Below are 16,536 nucleotides of genomic sequence, written 5' to 3'. Positions count from 1 at the left end.
TTCCATATGGTAGAAGGAAATTTCACAATGCTGATATGGGAATTCTGTTTAGTGAAACATTACCTGTGGGTGTTTAAATGTTTTTTTTTCCATTATATCTTTGAAAATTGTCAGTCTGCAGGGAAAAAAAAAAAACCAAACAACTTATTCTCCCTTCATAAGTTACAAAGTGTTTCAGTTTGATTTCAAAGGAAGATACAAGTGTAATGCCTCATTGCTTCCAACTATTCTATGAACATCCAGTTAGTATGATTTATGATAGCGAAATATTGCTAATATAGAGTTATATTCATCTTGGTTTTTTTTAACAAGTTGACTTTGTTTTCTAATCAATGCTGAAGACAACTGGAGCTTTGGCTTTTCATGTGGAATGAGGAAGCAAAGCTTTTTTCATCATTAACTGATACCTGTGAAATAGCATGTGCATAAATACCTAGTTTCACCTTATCCTGTTTGTTTTTGTTTAAGTGTGCCACCCCCACCTGGAAGTGAAGAGGAAGCTGCAGAAAATGGCGTTGTGAAAACGGTAGTTTTAAACGTGTTTTTGAAATACTGTTTTAAAATGTTTTGATGTAATGACTTTCTGGGAATCCATAATTTGACTAGGACTTATATTTAAATGAATTAATGCCTAAGTGTGCACCTTTGTTTTTCTAAAATGTGTTTGTGAGCTGCAGAAACTGTCGAAATTACTAAATTAGGAAATCAATTTTCCAGTTAAGTCCAATTTTTACATCTAATTTACAGAAAATAAATAAATTGTACTCCCAGTTTTTTTGCGGGGGACAGAAAGACGGTGCTTGAAGACACCTCTCTTTTCTCAGAGGCATCCTTTTCAAAATGTTGGTTTGTTTTTTCTCAGTGATGAGAAAATAAAGTCCTCTGATCATTTTTCTTATTTTGGATATGATAGACAAGGAGGATTTGCAAAACTATGTGAAAGTGTGAACCAAGAGATGAATTTCACATGCCTTTCAGAGGCAATGTAACACTTGCTTTGTAGTGGTCTTCAATGTTTAGTATGTCTGATAACATCATTGTTAGTATGATGATGGAAAGGACCAAGAAATTAAATTTACAGTTGCTGTGTTGGTTAAAGGATTCAGGTTACTGTGAATGGGAAAAATTTAACTGTGAGAAGTTCTATGAGAAGACTGTGGTTTTACTTCAGTGGGACTTTTTGACTTATATACTCCAAGAAATAACTTTAAATGATGTAGAAACCATTATTGAGATATTTGTGCATGTTTCAAGGACTGGCCTCTTAGTGAAGTACTTTTTTTACAGTAACTAACACTATTTATGAAAGGCATTACAGTGTATTTAAAATTGGAGAAGAAGTTATTAAAACCTTAAAACTTATTTCAGTTTTTTAAACTGAAAAGCTACATGAAGTGCATCAAAAGTGGTTGTATTTCTGGAAATCTTTATAGGCTACATTTTCTTCTACTTGCATATTTTATTTTTTTTTATCTATATATAGCCTGGCATTGGGTTATCGTTAGAATATCTCCACAAAACTGAGAACTTAATGGTAAATGGTGTCCATGAATGTTCAGCAGCAGCTTAGGAAAAATGGATGTTGTTCAGGTTGGTTGAATAGGAACAGGTGAATATTTCTGTGCGGAGGGAGCTAAAAAATCATTGATTATAAGTGAAGGGGGTTTTGGTTGAAAAGGTACATTGTCCAGACAAAATTTTATTTCCTGTTTGATGCCTTTGTAGTGGCATCTGTGTCGGTTGCCTGATGAATTTACACTTTTCAGCCATGTGGAATTGAAAGACTGTCTTCAGCTGTCATTTACGGAATATCCATACTGATCTAGACTTGCCCCATCTTCCTACCCCAAGAATAGACTCTTCATCATTATGAAATTATATTAATGTTGTGTAGTGAGGATGAACTGCACTCCAACATCTTACTTTCTAAGGAGCTGTTGATTTTTGTTGATTTTTTTTTATGTACAGAGCAACTTAATAGATGGTATAGTAGACAAGGGCTGCAACCCAGCCGTGCATGGATAACTGAAGGCTGCTAGGGCAAAATCAGCTTGGCTTCCATGAGTTCAGCCTCTTGCTGAAGAATTCCAATATGTGAATAAGGGTGATTTGGTTGGAAAAGTTCATTTGGATTCCACAAAGTTTTTGAAGAAGTTCCTCACCAAAGGATTTTTAAAAACTGTGCAGTTACAGAATAAGTCCTTTGTGGGTTACTGATTTTAGCTGGTTTGTAATAGATAGAAAACATAGGGTAGAAGTCAAGGTTCTATTTTCAAGTAAAGGCAAGTCATGTCCAGGGAGGATTCCTTGGAATTTTATGCTCAACCTGTGCTGTTTAATGTATTTACTTGGAAAAGAGCTAAGTTGTGAAATTAGGAGTTTTCTGATGATACAAAGTTAATCAAGATAGTGAGATCAAGGTCTAACTGTGAAGAACTGACTGGTTAATACATGGTTATTGAATTCTGCATAGAAAAAGGGGAGTGATGTTCATTGGGAGGAAAAAACAGATCTACAAATAAATTGTCTGAATTGATCATTACTATGTAGTAGGGACATGTTTAGTGCTTGTCTGGAGCCTAAAAAGCTCAGTGTATCGTACAGCATACAGCGTGCTCTCGTATCTGATTTTTCAGTCTGTTTGCTGAAATGTCTCAAGTATTTTATGTAGCTTACTTATGTAAGGAACTAAATAGATCTCTCCAGTGTTCATCATCAGCTGGGAAAACATTTACATGAGTTATGCTGAATATATAATTGATGATGGCAAGAAGCTAATCTTCCATATCTTTTAGTCCTTTCCTGAATGACAGTGTAAGAATGGGGAACCAGTGTGTATGAGCTGGATAGAGGGAAGGAGCACATTAGATAGTGGAAACTCTTTTATGCTTGAGAAACTGAACCTAGTATTAAAGACACTTCTCTATTTTGATCCAGATGTTTCAGATACTTGTAACCTCCTGAATTTGATGTTAATGCTACTCAATTCTAATGTCTAGGAAGAGGAGAATTTTCTTCTTTCAAAGCTTTCTAGAATGGATGGTTTTGTCTGGATTGTGTTTCCATTGTGAAGGTAAGTGACTGCTTTTCATCTAAGCAATGACTTTTTCTTTTATAGAAGGTGGCAGAGGCTGAGGATGACAGTGATAGTGATAGTGATGATGATGAAGATGATGTTCAAGTCACCATAGGGGATATTAAGACAGGAGCTCCACAGTTTAGGTAAGTTATTTGCAAACATTAACTGAGGAAACATTTGAGATTATATTTAATTACAAATGCAGTCTCTTTAGTGCTTGTCATTTATTTGCCTTTTTAATATTTATATTTTTAATATTTTTTATCTTTGCCAAATATTTGCCACCAAAGATGTCAGATTGTGTGCACAGTTACTGTCAATTAAGAACTTTGTTAGTTCTTTAACAATGTTTTTAATGATACAGTAGCTTGAAAACAAGTGAAATGAAATCAGTGGAGTACAAGGAAGAGTTCTATATAAGTTTAAATTGTGTTTTCAGATTTTGAGAAATAAATGTATTGAGTTTGTAAATGAGTGAGTTGTTTCTTATTAGGGAATGGCTATGTTATATAGGATTTTTGGGGTCGTTACTGTGACAGTGACATTTTGGTTGCAAAGGATACAATGGCAAGAACATGGGAAGTGTTTGTCCCTCATCCTGTTTGTAGTGGATACAGTTCTAATTAGACCTTTGTAGTTTCAATCCCGATTGATGTTCTCAAATAAGATTTTATCTACTTAAGGATGAAGCTGTGATACTCTGGAGATTATTTCTCAAGATCATTGTTTGGGCATTTATACTGATCTTGCTGCTTCTATTGCCCCGTATTCCTTCTGATCTTGCAAAAGGGCTTATTTTTTACTGAACACTTTCGTACAGTGCTAATTTTACCCAAAATTATGAAATAATATTTTTCATTGAATGGAAATTTTCTGAGGGACATGGTTTGCTTGGTTTTTTTGGCAATGCCAATATTTTTATGCTTATTAAAACCAGAGTAACTAGGGTGCCATTTCTTAAAGTATGACAGGTCTGCAGGTGGGTCTGACTCATGTATATCATGTTTTTAACTTTAGAATGCAGGTGATTTCCTCCTGTTTGAAACATAATATTTTTAAACTTTCAGTGTTTCATGTTCTAAAATAATGTGCAAATGAATGTAATAGAAGCACCAGTTCTTTCAGTTCTTTATTTTTCTGATTTCAGTAACTTGCAGTATTCTTGTGGTCTAGGCAGTGGCTTCAAACTTTGTGGTACTAAAGCAAAACTAGATTTATATTCTCAGTGGATTTGCTGATGCTCTTTCCATGTATGCAGGAACAATGAGCAGGTGATCCTAAATCTAATTAGAGCAGAAAGTTTTATATAGAAATGCCTGTCTTCTGAAAAATCTTCTTTTCTGGGTGAATTAGACATAAAGTTCACAGAAGAGCAGAAATCTAAAACAAATGGAACATTGTTGTACATTTCAATGGCAGTAGAACAAGTCTGTTTTATAGGATTAAACGGTTTTTCATATAGTAGTCAACCGCAGTTTAAAAATCCTGATAGATTTGTTGCACAAAATCATGCACAAATACAGCGTGGCAGATCAGAAGGTTAAATGTTTTGTGTCAGTTTTACACTGTTGTAGCACTTGAAAGAAAACTAGCACTGCATGGAAGTGGATACTGTAAAGTATACCCTGACCTTCTAATTATATGCAAATCTCATGATGTATATGGGTCACCTGTGAGGATAAGTTACATTACACACAAATGGTAGGGAGAGCTAGCTCTTAATGTTACAAATGAACAATACTGTTATTCCTAAGGTAGTTAGATCTATTCAGTAGTTAGGTTTCCAAGTCCATTTTTCTGGAGAAAGCTCTCAAGTATTTTAGAAAGTGAAAAATTACATACTTTTCTGTTGTTCACAAGGATGGATGATTACTAGAAGTACATTGAAAAGGCACTTCAGTCATTTTAGAGAAATGCTTGTATTTTCCACTTCTGTACAGATTAAATGGAATTATTATGAAAAGATAAAATGATCCATCTAAACCCTTCATTTTTTTTTAATTTACTTTGTTTTTACTCTAATCCCCAGACTGTCATCTGTATCCCTAAATGAACTGCATTTTTCCTTTCTCTCTCTTCTTCTGGTTCTGTCCATTCTTGTTTCTATCAAGGTCTTTATCCTTTCAACTCAGGAAGAGTGACTGGGACTTGCTTCACTACTGTTTATTAGTTGGAGAAGTTGCTACTGAGCATAGAAAGGTACTCTCTCTTCCTCCTAGGCTGATCTCTTTACCTTTACAGTTACCAGCTTGGAAAGCTAGAGATTCAGGATGGTGATTGAGCCTGGGTCCAATATGTTTCTGGATCTAGCTATCTCTTGTTTTGTGTTTTCTTCTGGTTTAAAAGTTTTCTTTGTCTAATTCAGTTTTTTGTTAATTTCTTGAAGTTATGGAGCAGCACCTGTGAATCTCAATATTAAGGCAGGAGGACGAGCTTATGGATCTTCTGGTAAGAAAATTTACACAGTAATATTAATAAAAAAACCCCTAAACATGTTGGATATTGTTTTGGATTAAGGAAATAATTGTTTCTTTTAAAACTTATTGATAATTTTTTCTGGCTTTTAATTTATTTTTTATTATTCTAAGTGTAATGATACTGATAAAATTCCTTTGGTAGAGACAGAAGGCTCTAACTAACTTTTCTTCACAGGTGCAAAAGTTAAGGGACTGGATCTGGATGCACCAGGGAGTATTAATGGTGTGCCACTTCTGGAAGTAGATTTAGATTCTTTTGAAGATAAACCTTGGAGAAAGCCAGGTAATGTCTGGTTTATGTTCACTGATATTTTAATAGTGATTCCTGTTGACTGCATGTTGATGTCATCTGCATGTACCTATCCCTCAGAGGTACTGTACGGCATAATTTGGAAAAAACAACTATGTTACTTGTTGCCTTCCTGCTGTGCCACAGAGTGCTTGGGTGTGCTGTGTTTGTTAGTATACATCTGTATCACATGTCAGGAGAAAGAGATAGGCCAGTTTTTAAAACGTGTATCCTGAGCTCTCCTTGGACATACGTGTTTCTAGGGAGATTACTGCTATTGCTCTATGCCATGGAACACAAGAAATGCAAAGTGTGGAAAATAGTTCTGGCAGGTTTTAGCATGAAGAATGGTGAAATGTAACTTCCCGTGCTAGGTTGTGTTCATGCATAGACATCCATGAGCTTTGAATAAGAAACTGGGACTTGATGCAAAGACTTTCCATGAGTCTCCTCTGTATTGTCTCATTGGCTCAAGTGATTTGTCCAGAATTTTCTAATTTTACCAGCGTTGATTTGGTTTTTTAGTACCAGTACATCTTGCTGCTGCAGATAAGTTTTTTCTTGTGCTTGTTTGTTGCTTTGGTAATACAAATAGTGTCTGCAAAATGGAAAAAAAAGAGAAGCCTTTGATGATTATCTGGTGTTTGAAATGTTAGCTTATTAAATATATTCTATGCACTTGAGTTACATCTGTTCTCTCTTACTCTAAAAATACTTCATGGCATCAAATGAAACTAGGAGCCAAAACAAAGTGAGAAGTCAAATACAGAACAAGCAAAACAAAAGGGAGCAGTTCTGCACTGAACATAAAGCAAATCTATAGATCTTATATTTATCTTGTTGTAAAGATATGGGGGATTATAATATCCCATGATATTCTCTACCCTTGGTCCCCACTTCATGATGCTAGGAAAAAGCAGCTATGTTACTTGTTGCAAGTTAGTGTTTCTGACTAAATTTTAATGGGTTTACAATCTTAGCAATGAATACTCTGTCTGTTGGTGAATTGTACATTTCAGTTGTGCTTTTTAGATCAATACCTAATCAGTTTTGATGCTCTAAGTAGAGGTGTATTTATATTTAGTGAAGGAAGGATGAACTTTGTAATGTCCTAAAAAAACCTATGCTTCTCTACTTAAAGGGGCTGATCTCTCAGATTATTTTAACTATGGCTTCAATGAAGATACCTGGAAAGCTTACTGTGAAAAACAAAAGAGAATACGAATGGGTCTTGAAATTTTGCCGGTTACCTCAACCACAAATAAAATTACGGTAAATAGTGCTTTTTTTGTACTGTACATGTTTTTTTTCCCTGTAAAGCTGCTTGTGTGTCATAAGCTTGTTCTGCCCAGTTCAGTACATTTGTTAGAGTTTGCACCTGACTCCCTTCCCTGAACCTTGAGTGTTACTGTGTTGCTTCACTGGCAGTTTGTGTGGATAGTGTGACAGACAGCTACAGCTAGATTGCATCTGTACCTTTATTGAGACTGTGGCCCATCATTTCAGAATTGTGTGGTATCTTAATGGGCAATGTGTTATTTAACTTAGGCTGAAGACAAAGCTATGGAACTAAGACCAAGTGCAGAGATTCTCGATGGCAGATACCATCTTTTAAAGGTGAATTTTAGTAAAATTTTGTTGGTTGCTCTCATTTTCTTGGGTATTGCTTCCCATGCCAGCACAGACTGATAGAAGACCAACTGATATGGGCGCAGCCATTATTTCATACTCTCATCCTACATCAGTGACTTTCTGTGTATGTCACAAAATGTGGATTAAAAAGTGTTGCTTTGTTCATCACTCTTCTGCAAGCATGTGAGTTAGTGGCCTGGTGAACTAACAAATTTCCCAGTGAAATTAATTTTTCTTGATGTGATGGTTCATTTGTAGTTGTAGTGTGTTCGTTTGTGCAGATTAAAGGATTTGTGCAGATGTGGTGGGGAAGCTTTCGTAGATTACGGCATGTTTGTTTTTCCTGTGGCATTGTAGCTCTTACTACAATGTTTTGTAACAGTTATCCTTGACAGCTCTGATAAGAAAATCAATCTTCCATATTTTTGTGTTGCCCTTCTGGGGTTACCTAACAATTAATCGAGTTATGTATAATAATTTTTCCATTCAGAAATGCTGGTTTTCTGAGAATAGAAAGACCTACATGACAGCATTTATCTTAAGGATTGAACTTTTTTTTTATTTTCTCAGTTTCTCATTTATGTCTTTGATACTAAACTTAAAATTATACCACAAAGGTTATTTATTTTACCTATTCTTAGTATGTAGTCATTTTTGTTCTTGAACTGTCTTTGAAATTACTTGGAACAGTTTCTTTCTTCCGTGTACTCCTGTCAATTGCGGATACAGAACTGTCAATTGCAGTCGGGTGTTTTTCTCTTATGTGCTACTTGAGGATATTCAATTATTTTGATTTTATTTTAGCAAGAATGGATCAGCTGGTTTCTGGGGCCTTATACCTTTCTCAGGTATCATTATAATAGTGCTATAGGACAGTAGAAACAGTGGGGACAGTAGGAGTTACAATTTTCAACTGACTGTAATCTCAAACTTTTCTGAAATGTTCTGAAGGAAAAAGGATAAGTAGTCCAACCCAAAACTTCCCCTATTTCCAGCTCAGTACTGACTCTGGTGATCAAACAGTACAGGTAATAATGGCGTTGCAAGAGTTTGTCATGTTTTAAAAGGATTTTACATGTAATTATTCATTTCATTTACTTTTCTCCTTCTCTTCTGAAACAGTCTCATGTAATTCCCATTATATTTACGTGTAATTTATATTAATCTCCTGTAACTAGCAAGAATGTCTCCTGCATTTTCCAATTGCTCATTAATTTGTAGAAGTCATTTTCAGACCTTTTCCACTTAGACCTTTTCCACTTTTCAGACCTTTTCCACTTAGACCTTTTCCACTCATATCTCTGGATAGGAAACATTAATTCAATTTTTAAAGAATTTTAACTATTTATGTGCATTTTTATGGGTTTGGAAAAGATGTGCCCATATTTAGAAGTGAGGTTCTGCAGAAACATAGTAGTTCACTTGCCTACAAGCTGTGAGAGCACACCTTATACAAGGTTATAGCATGAGTGAACTAGCTACATAGAGTGGTGTAGCTGGTACAGTGGGAATGACTTTAAAAATTAAATCACTGTATATTTGTCTTTAATACTAACCCATACAGGTTTTTCTTTCACATGTAGCTGCTGCTGAACAAAACAATACTTGATGTACTTGCACCAAAGGTTTTGCATAGCTTTAATGGTGTCTTTAATAAAAGAGGTGTCTGGAATTTTGCAGTACTTCAGCAACAGCAGGGTATTTCTGAAGTATTCAGTCTGAACTAATGAAAAGTCTTTTGCAGTTTGCACAACCCAGAGTATGAGATGACTGCCTGGTATGACTAAGAAATTAAGTGGTTACTAGATCTCACGATCAGTGAGGGAGATGGAGAATCCATTCAAGTTTCTTGTTTTGTGGTTTGCTGGTAGTGGATAGCAGGCTTGTTAGATATCTTTGTTAAGATTATGAAAAGTTTTTTTCAATAAATGTCCTTCTTTTAAAAATCAAGATGTAATTTGGCTCATACAGGAAATTCTTCAAGAAAATTAGTTTGGTCTGTTCACGTACAAATTAAATGCTTGGAAAATAAATATTTACGCTGTCTAATCTTCTATAACAATTCATTCTCTAGCATATTGATTCTTATATATATATATATATATCAAACACAGTATTTAAGTAATACCTAACTAAAAAATACATAATTTTGCTAGTTGTGCAGAGGTGAGAGTTTTTGAAATTCTGAATAAAGTTGGACTTACTTTCTTTTGGTATTGGCTGTGTGTTTGTTGAGTGTTGGAGCTACTGCACTTGCAAGGATAAACTAATGATGAAACATTATTTTGAAGGTACAGCAAGGCAGAACTGGAAATTTGGAGAAAGAGTTGGCAGTGCAGTCGACCAAACCTGATTTCACATCTCCTCCTGCCTTATTTAAATCAGGAATTCCAACAAACAGGTCAGTTAGCTGTAACTCATGACCAAAAAACTCTTTGTACTGTTACCTCTATGTCTTTGAAGTTTACCATTTTTGTAGGAAAAAAATGGAAAATATGTTTCTGTAACAGGTAAAATGAAGGGTAGAGATATCCTTATCACATTTACCATAATCATACATGAATCCTATACTACCTTCTTGGCTCTTTGGGAAAAAGTAGAAGAAAAGGGGAGAAAAAACTGCAGGACCAAGTAACAGGATAGTTACAAAAATCTACTTGTTGATTTATGACACCGTGTTTTCTGTGTATAATTAAATTTGCCAACATAATACTTCTGGTTAGGGTCCTTATGAGTATTTTAACTAACTTATTTTTTCAGTTAAACAAGATGGAATCTGACAGCTATGACTTTAACAAGTGGAGGAATTCCTGGAACCTAGTCTCTTTCCTGCAAGGCAGCTTTGGTTTCTCCAAATTTGAATATTATACTTTCTTCGAAAATTAGAGAAAGTATTTCCTTATTGAGTTCCTTCTCTCAGCCCCAGGCTTTAATAAGTTCTGTTTTCTGTATCTAAGCCACTGCTGTTTGTTGTCTGGCACTTGGCTTAGGATGAATCCATGCTTCTGCTTTACTTGAGTTATTTAGTGGTCCTGTTTAGTTGTTTTGGTTCTGTGCAAATTAAAAGCCCTTATATTACATCATATTACAAAGAATGGTAAGAAAGGCAGAACAGGTTGTTCATGGACACTTTGGTTGTCAGCCATTAAAGATGAGGAGCTATGACCCATCTTTAGCACTGCATCCATAAGTGCCTTGACTAATTTAGAGGCACTTTTGTTCAATTATTCCATCCTGTAAGAGTCAGTTCAACACCCAAATGTATTTGTCTTGGGGGGAGGGTTGGGGCAGGGGCGGGCAGGAGGAAGTCAATCATAGCCTTGCCTGCACTTTTCTTTCACTTCTAGAATATTTCTTCTGGTAGCCTAAATTTTTCTCTGAGCTATCAGGTTATGGTGCTCTGTGTTCAGTAGATTTTAGTTCTGTTTGTCTGTTTTTCTTAGTCAAAAGAAATGAGAAGAGTTTTCCAAACTTTGTGCTAACCCTGTAGCTATTTTTAAAATTTTCTTTTCTGAATTTCTTTTAATGTATGATGTTCTTGTAGCAGAGTTCTCAAACTGGAATGTATTGTTCACAGGGTAAGGATTCCAAATCTATATCTAGCGTAGGTTTTGTTACAAGATTTCAATTCTTTGTTCATCTCAGTGGTGGACAGAAAACCTCTAAACTACTTTCGGAAGTAATTAACAACCAGGATATTAAAATGTAGTTAAGTTGAAAGTTGTAGAAAAAAATGCATTGTGTAGATTATTTGTTAGTGTGAAATTTGCAGGTGTGATGACTGTGTCACTTCCTGACATTTATTTTGAGGTATCACTTTGTGGCATATCACTTTGACAATTGTATCGCTTGTGCATTCCATTGGTAGAATAGGTTATGTTATATGTATTTAGTGTGAATACTGTTGTTGTAAGTTGTTACAATGACAAAACTGACATCTTCCCTTATTTAATACCTGCTTCTATGGATACACTTGCTTAAAATATATTATCTGTAAGGAAAGGTATTTCTACCAAGTGGTAGAAAGAGATTTTGAAAGAAAACTGTATGCTCAGAAGTCTGAGTAGCTCAATGAGAATATATATCGAGTATATGAGAATATATATTAGCTGGATTATATATATTTCTACTTTAATGACTTATCCATAATGCATCTACTATTTTCTGTTTCCAAGTGCCTGTATTATTAACTTCTGTATAACCACATAGTGTTTTATGGGGTTGGACTAATTTCTTTCTTTAGTTAAGAGTTTATTTTAGGTAGACAGAAAATTTTCAGCAATGTAGCCCTTCAGTAATTTAAAATAATTTCCTTTATGCCATGTGGCATTTGCAATAGCCTTGTTGAGAAATTGCTGGAAGCATTTCCAGAGACGTTTCAGAGAAATTAGCTCATCAGTGTAGTGGGCTATTTATCAGCTTTATCTGTCCTTATGGCTTTCTGTAAACAGATATTTTAAAGAAAATGGATTTCTGATCTTTTATTTCCATGAAAAATACCAGTTCAGCCTTGCAAGACTAAGTGATGGAAACTTAGGTGTTACTTTGAAAAAAAGTGTGTTTTTATACAAATGGTTTCTTTAGTAAATCTATTAGGTTCTTATTCATATCAGTTAGTGGTGAGCTCAGCAAAGCTGAGGCTGTCCTCAAGAGGAGGAAAATAAACCATGAAATACATAAACAAAACAAGAAAGAAGAGAAGAAATATTGAAGCATATTATAATTCCATACCTATTAGACTATATTATAAGTCTACTGAACAAATGTGGCATCCCATAGCTAGTCTGATTCTGAAGAGTCATATGGGGTGTTCCAAAAAGCAGCTTATTTATTTTATCTGTGGTAAGGATAGGGATTTTTGAAGCTATGAACTTGGAAAATAACTGGGAAAATAACCTTCTTTTTTTCTTCTTTTTTCCCCCTTCTTTCTCTTTGCTCTGTAGAATCTAAGCTGAGCTTGCCAAATGAGATTGAGTTATCTTTCTGAATTAATCTCCATGGAAGTGGTATTCTCAGTGCAAATAGCTCATAAATAACCATTCTCTAATAATTAGAGTGAGATAACTCAGAGTTGCTGGAATGTTCCTTTCAAGCTACACTTTGTATGAACTCTGCTGTGGGTTCATGTGCATCCCACACGTGTGGATTGCCTTTTTATGTTTCAGAGGATCCATTGGGAATGCATCTGTTTCCCAGGTGCCTCGATCACGTAAGGGACAGACCAAGCCCTTTTCTTTGCTTACAGCACTGAGACAGAAACTGAGTCTCGCCTGCTACTTATCACAACTCTATTTAATGTCTAGGGAGTTGTGGAAGTTTCTCCTTGTGCCATCTTGCTGTGACTTAATGTGTGTGTGTGACTTAACATGTGATTGGAGGTGTCATCTGCTGCTTCGTTTGCAACTGAATCTATGCTTTCTCTTGTTCAATTTCAAACTCTTTTAGTGAAATTCGCAATGGAATTGTTATTGCAATCTTGGAAATAGAGAATTTGTCAAGTTCAAGGTATGATGGCAAAATCCATCATTATGAAAAATAATATCTTGGCAGTTGTTGGGAAGAACAGTGGACATAACGCTATACAGCATTTTTTAAATAATAAATATAAAGTATAATCTCATTGAGATTGACTGAACACAGGTATATGCTTCAGAATCTAAAAAAAATTAAGTTAAACTGTTTATTTCAGGAAAATTGATGCCTAGGAACCAACTAATTGGTAGTCTGGGTTTGCTTCATTTGATATTGCAGTGGTGTGTTTGGGCTGCTTCCCAAACCAGAATTAACATTATTGTAATATGTTTGGGCATATATTGCTTTAATGCCCCATACTCTTGCATTGGTGACATTGTGTGTGTTTTCAGTGCTGATTCTAAGAGATGCTGGCAGTGTGCAAACAGGACAAGAGAGGAAGAGTCTTAATTCTGCTGTGTACATCACTCCCAAGTGGAAGCCCTGTAAATCAATGGTGTGAGCCAGGCAGGGACTTTGTGCTGTAGGAGTGTCATTTGTTATACACAAGGACTAAAGCTAGGTAAAATGAGTTTTCTAGGATATGGTTTAGATAATTAAGAGAGGATACCAGTGATGGAAGAGAACAAGAGTCTTAGAACTCTCAAAACACTGTTAGTGTTTTGCACTGTTAGTGAAGACTAAGATGGTGAGAACATAGGTTTTAACAACTGTTTTATAATACCTATGTTCTCAATTCAGTTACTTAAAGCAAAATAATAATCCAGTGTAGCAGTGCTGGAAGGTCATGCAAGACCACTGGGGAAGTTTAGAAAAGCAGATGTTGATTATTGGAACAATCTTAACTTCTAGCATGGGGTATTAGAAGTCCAGAGAGTTTCTGACACTTCTGTTATGGTTATATAGAATATATTGCTGTGTAGTATACACTCTTTAATTGAAGGTATGTTCTCGGACTCTTGTACCATCGCACTGGTTTTGTTTGTTTTTTTTTTAAACTCTAAATTGTTGTGCTTAATAAGGTTACTTTAACATCTAGGAGGAAGCTCTAAACCCAGATACTAAAAAGCTCAGAGGACGGGCATTTGTATCATCCTCAGTATGCAGTCTGCTATGAAACTTCAGATAATCTCTGAGAGATCTGTTACTCCATGCTCTAGTGTCTGCTGTGTCTTTTTCAGTTGCATTGCAGCAATTGGAGTCCAAGTTATCAGTCTGGCAGAACTCTGAGCCTATAATTCCAATTTACAGTTGTTCTCCCTAATACTTGTATTTGTGTGGTTAGTAGTACACTAGATGCAAAAAAGACAAGAACTCCTGAAACTAGAAATATTTTTTTCTTTCTATGGATTTGTTTTCTGTGGAAATTTCAGGAAGGTTTTTTCCAGTCTTTTACTGTTCTATATCATGCTTTTGGTAAAAATTATCAGTTTTATCTACACTGGTTTCCCTTATAGGTGAAACCACAAGTGAAAATCTGTGTCTCTTACATCTGAGACACAGATTTTGTACCTTTGTTTCTCTTAACCATGAGCACTGTCGTTTTATTGCTCATTTTCTAACAAAGTTGACCCAGGTGAATCCTACTTTTTAACCTCTTTTAGAAGTCAACAGTGGCCTGCAGAGCAGGTAGAATCATAGAATGTTAAGGGGTTGGAGTGGACCTAAAGGATCACTTAGCCCAACCTCCCCTGCCATGTGCAGGGACATCTCCCCCTAGACCAGGTTGCTCAAGGCCTTAGTCCAACCTGGTTTTTATAACTCTTTTGCTGACAGATTTTATCTGCATAAAAGTTATTTTGTTTATCTGCATAAAAGTTATACAATTTCTATAAACCTTGGCTTCTGGCATTTTAGGGCTGCAAACAGAAATGGTCACTATACTTTAGATTATTCCTCTCTTCAAAATAGTGACTTCTGTTGTCACAAACATCAGGCTTTAGTTTTACTAGGTGACATTCATAAATATGAATGTCATATTTTGTCATATTTTCTGGTCTGATACCTGGAGTACTTAATTTGTGTCAGTGTATTCCTCTAAGGTTAATTTACTGAAGATTTTGAGAGATTGATTATACTTTGAATTTTAGTGGTTTTGTTTTATGCTAATGTTTTTTCTTCTGCCTTATCTTTGTTTGATCTTCCATGGAATCCTTCATTATGGTTTCATGCAATTTAGAAATTACTTCTAATTAATAGTTTATAGCTGGTTTACATTACATTTTAGAGAAAGTTCTGCTTGATTTATTCTTTTCTTACTGAAGTTTTGTGATCTTTGTTTGGGGTTTTTTTTGTAACAGCAAAGCAGAAGTACTGTCTTTTATGGGGAGGAAGGAGACTGCTGTAGAGTCAGCTTTTGTCTTTGCTTATCAAAGTCTTTTTTGCTGCATTGTTTAGTTCTGTACTCTTGCACAGTTCAGCAAATGCATCACCTCTGATGTTCTTCAGAAATAGTCTTTTGTGTTTTCTACAGAAGAAAGAAGAACTTTTGCCATTTAGAATGAGAGAAGTCCATAAGGCTTTTTTCTCTCACCTTTTCTTTTTCTTCCCCCTTTTCTGATTCTGTTTGTCCTGTGTTGCAGGCGGATATCTGGCACAATAGATGTGATTGGACAGAGCATCACTATCAGCAGGGTGGAAGGACGACGGCGTGCTAATGAGAACAGCAACATACAGGTTTTACATTGCAGTTTTGCATTCTATTTTTGACTAAAAGACATTTTTGCTTTCCCCATAGCTTCTGACTAAAGCATCATTGTATATGAATGAGTAACACATAAGTAATTTTAAGTCCAGAAATAAAGTTTTGTCAGTTAGCGAAATATATTAAGATGAAGTAATTGATAAATTTCAAAAATGTTTTGGTATACCTCTTACTGAAATGAGTGATATTGCAGACTTACAATCCAGGAGACAGCATTGGCTCTGCTAGATCTGCATGGGATTGTGTTTTGTTTATGGAGTGAAAAGATAAATATTTGAACTCCCCATTTGTCCCCCTATTCCTGTCAGACACTAATGCTGGAAGTGAAAGCCTCCTTGTATGCAGTTTGAGAAATGCAGTCTTTTAAAAATAAGGTGTGAAGGAATAAATAGTTGGTAGTAGCTTGTTTTTAATTATATTGTTGTACTTTACCAAAAATTGCAAGATTAGTCTTTATGGTTTTAGTCTAGACTTTTATTATCCTCAGAAAGCAACTAAATCTATACAGATAGAATACACTTCTGAAGAATTAAAGAGAAGGATCAGGGTTGCTTGGTGCTCCAGTTGCATTTCCATGCAAACTTAGGTTGAGGTTAAACGGTGAAAATAGTAAAGGATTGTAGTGATATTGAAAACATTACCATGTGTTTTTCATCTGATCTCAGAATATTTAAGTAATTTATGATCTTGGGTTGTTTTCATGCTTTTCAGATTGATTTTTAAACATTTTCCGTTATACAAATTTAAGGTGCTCTTAGACCTTTAAAGGTACTTGGCAAATAAGTGACACTGAACATAGGTGTGTGCAGGTAGAACTTACACCATCTGAATATGGGTCTTTAGATGTGAAGTGATACTTTCCTATTTTAGTAGCTGAAGGAGA

General features: G+C 35.3%; 1 protein-coding gene across 4 annotated transcripts in view; it reads left to right on the top strand.

Annotated features, from left to right (window-relative positions):
* Positions 1-16,536, top strand: part of FIP1L1 (factor interacting with PAPOLA and CPSF1) — a 37,234-nt gene that overhangs the window by 2,872 nt on the left and 17,826 nt on the right. Inside the window, exons 3-10 of one of the 4 annotated variants that reach the window (XM_036382492.2) lie at positions 469-526; positions 3,122-3,222; positions 5,466-5,527; positions 5,732-5,839; positions 6,987-7,117; positions 7,394-7,462; positions 9,769-9,878; positions 15,532-15,625. In XM_036382492.2, coding sequence (XP_036238385.1) covers positions 469-526; positions 3,122-3,222; positions 5,466-5,527; positions 5,732-5,839; positions 6,987-7,117; positions 7,394-7,462; positions 9,769-9,878; positions 15,532-15,625 — 733 coding nt within the window. Of the gene's footprint in view, positions 1-468; positions 527-3,118; positions 3,223-5,465; positions 5,528-5,731; positions 5,840-6,986; positions 7,118-7,393; positions 7,463-9,768; positions 9,879-15,531; positions 15,626-16,536 lie in introns of all 4 variants that reach the window. The other 3 variants (XM_036382491.2, XM_036382494.2, XM_036382493.2) reach the window with 3 other exon arrangements.

The sequence above is a fragment of the Molothrus ater genome, chromosome 4 (assembly GCF_012460135.2).
Source record: "Molothrus ater isolate BHLD 08-10-18 breed brown headed cowbird chromosome 4, BPBGC_Mater_1.1, whole genome shotgun sequence".
NCBI classification, from domain to species: Eukaryota; Metazoa; Chordata; class Aves; order Passeriformes; family Icteridae; genus Molothrus; species Molothrus ater.
The sequence above is the reverse complement of the archived record's forward strand: the minus strand, read 5'-3'. Positions and strand labels throughout refer to the sequence as shown.